The following is a 2,399-nucleotide window of genomic DNA, read 5'->3' on the forward strand; positions in this document are numbered from 1 at the left end:
ATACATATATATACATTATATATATATATATATATATATATATATATATATATATATATATATATATACATGAATTTTATATACATTATACGCCAAATATTTTTAATTAAGAGATTAGGTGGACGGCTTATTAGATTCTTGAGAAGTCGCTCGAAGTCCGAGTCCGGGTAAGACCAAGTTCGAGCTCAAGGGTCCAGACCCGAGTTCGAAGGCGAAGCATGATGCATACCGAGGTCGGGTGTGCTCGACCTCGAAATAGTACCGTTATGGATTTGTACTAGAACAAGTTAGATTCCTTCCATGTCCCCAAAGTCATGGCGCAAATCCTAGAATATGATTGTATGATTCTGTACTTAGCGGTTAGACAGCTGTACCAAGAATATTCCTTACTGTAAATAAAAATATTCCTTATTTATGCTTCTCCTATTATATAAGGGGGACCCTAATCATTTGTAACATCATCACTTGCAACATCATCTAATCATTTAGCAAAGAATATACTCTCTACTTTTTTCCTACTATTCATGAGAATTGTCCTTTAGCTCTATTGTTCTTACTTGATTTTTCCTATTTTATTGTTCTTACTGCGCTAAGCCACCTCGAGGTCACTACTGCTAAGTAACATTGGTTTGATTCACTTCTATCTTTCATTTCTACTTCTTATTTCTTGATTATTAATTGGTATTGAACTAAATCACATATCTTTAAAACCACTAATCAAATTTAATTGTTACCCGTATTTTCGAGGTAAACAGTTTGGCGCCCACCGTGGGGCGAAAGATAATAGTGATTATTTCTTTACTGATTCCCATTACACACGTTGTTTTTACGCTTTTTCTTGTCAAGATTTTTTGATTCTCAGGCTGAAATATGTCTAGCACACAAAATGCACTTGTTCATGACAACGAAGGTCTTGGAGAAAATAGCAGTATAGGTGTCAGTGTAACACCAATAAACCCTGAGGAAGTGCCAAATATGGAGCCAGTCGATATCAGTTCACATAATGCTCTAAACGCGGATTCAAGCGCAGAACCCATAGGGAATAAACGCAGGGAAGCTCGATCTAGTGGCCAAGGAGCACGAGGAATGGGATATGGGGGAATCAGCCTCCAAGTGATATTTGAGATGCCGCAGGCCCAACAAATCGCCATCGCTCAACTTCAGAGTCGGAATAAGACTCCGAGCGTAGCTAAACATGAGAATATTCGACATACTGAACCAGAACCGGAGGAATCAAACGGAAATAACTCGGGGACTGACCCCACCATTATGAGGATGCTCGAAGAGCTCACCAAGAGGATCAAGGCCGGGGAAAAGAAGATTGAGGAAAATAACAAAAAAGTGGAGACTTATAACTCCCGTGTTGATCAAATACCGGGGGCACCTCCGGTCTTGAAAGGTTTGGATGCCAAGAAGTTCGTACAAAAACCATTCCCCGCAAATGTGGCTCCGATGCCCATCACCAAGAAGTTTCGCATGCCCGATATACCCAAATATAATGGAACAACCGACTCTAATGAACATATTACCTCATAGACTTGTGGGATCAAAGGAAACGACTTGAATGACGATGAAATCGAGTCAGTGTTATTAAAAAAGTTTGGGGAGACACTATCAAAAGGAGCTATGATCTGGTATCACAACTTGGCTCCTAACTTTATTGACTCACTCGATATGTTGGTAGACACCTTCGTGAAAGCACATGTCGGGTCCATAAAGGTGGCCACAAGAAAATCAGATGTCTTCAAAGTACAACAAAGGAATGACGAGATGCTTAGGGAGTTCATGTCTAAGTTTCAGTGGGAAAGAATGGAATTGACGCCGGTCTCTGATGACTGGGCAGTACAGGCCTTTATGCAAGGTTTGAATGAAAGGAGCTTGATTGCATCTCGACAGCTAAAGCAAAACTTGATCAAATATCGAGCTATGACATGGTCGGATGTGCACAATCATTACCAATCAAAAATTATGGTCGAGGACGACCAGCTGGGAGCCTCCTCAGGCTCAGTTCGTCCTAACAAATTCACAGCCAAACCCCCAAGGGACACCAACCGGGAGTCAAGATTCAACAAACGGTATTAGCCATATGCCGATCAAAGGAACAACGGCCCGAGCCGCAGTGCTCTTTGGAGAAATTGGAGAAACGATCGAGGTCAAAGTTCTTAGGGACTCATGAGTAAGAGCGGGTTCGATAAACATGTCGACCCCACAGAGGCTCCCAGATTATCGGAATATAACTTCAGCATAGATGCGTCGGGGATTGTCTCAGCTATTGGTAAAATCAAAGATACCAAGTGGCCCGGGACTATACATACTGATCCTTCTCAAAAAAACCCGAACTTGATGTGCAAATATCATGGCACATGTGGTCATCAAACGGAAGATTGCAGACAGCTAAG

The 2,399-nt window shown here is 41.3% G+C and overlaps 1 protein-coding gene across 1 annotated transcript; it reads left to right on the top strand.

The window, feature by feature from the left end:
- Positions 1–870: 870 nt before the first annotated feature.
- LOC138887036 (uncharacterized) lies at positions 871–2,082 on the top strand. Its single transcript, XM_070168748.1, has 2 exons — positions 871–1,419; positions 1,537–2,082. Exons 1-2 carry the CDS (start codon positions 871–873, stop codon positions 2,080–2,082), a joined length of 1,095 nt encoding a protein of 364 aa, XP_070024849.1.
- The last annotated feature ends 317 nt before the right edge of the window (positions 2,083–2,399 follow it).

The sequence above is a fragment of the Nicotiana sylvestris genome, chromosome 3, assembly GCF_000393655.2.
Source record: "Nicotiana sylvestris chromosome 3, ASM39365v2, whole genome shotgun sequence".
In the NCBI taxonomy this organism is placed as follows: Eukaryota; Viridiplantae; Streptophyta; class Magnoliopsida; order Solanales; family Solanaceae; genus Nicotiana; species Nicotiana sylvestris.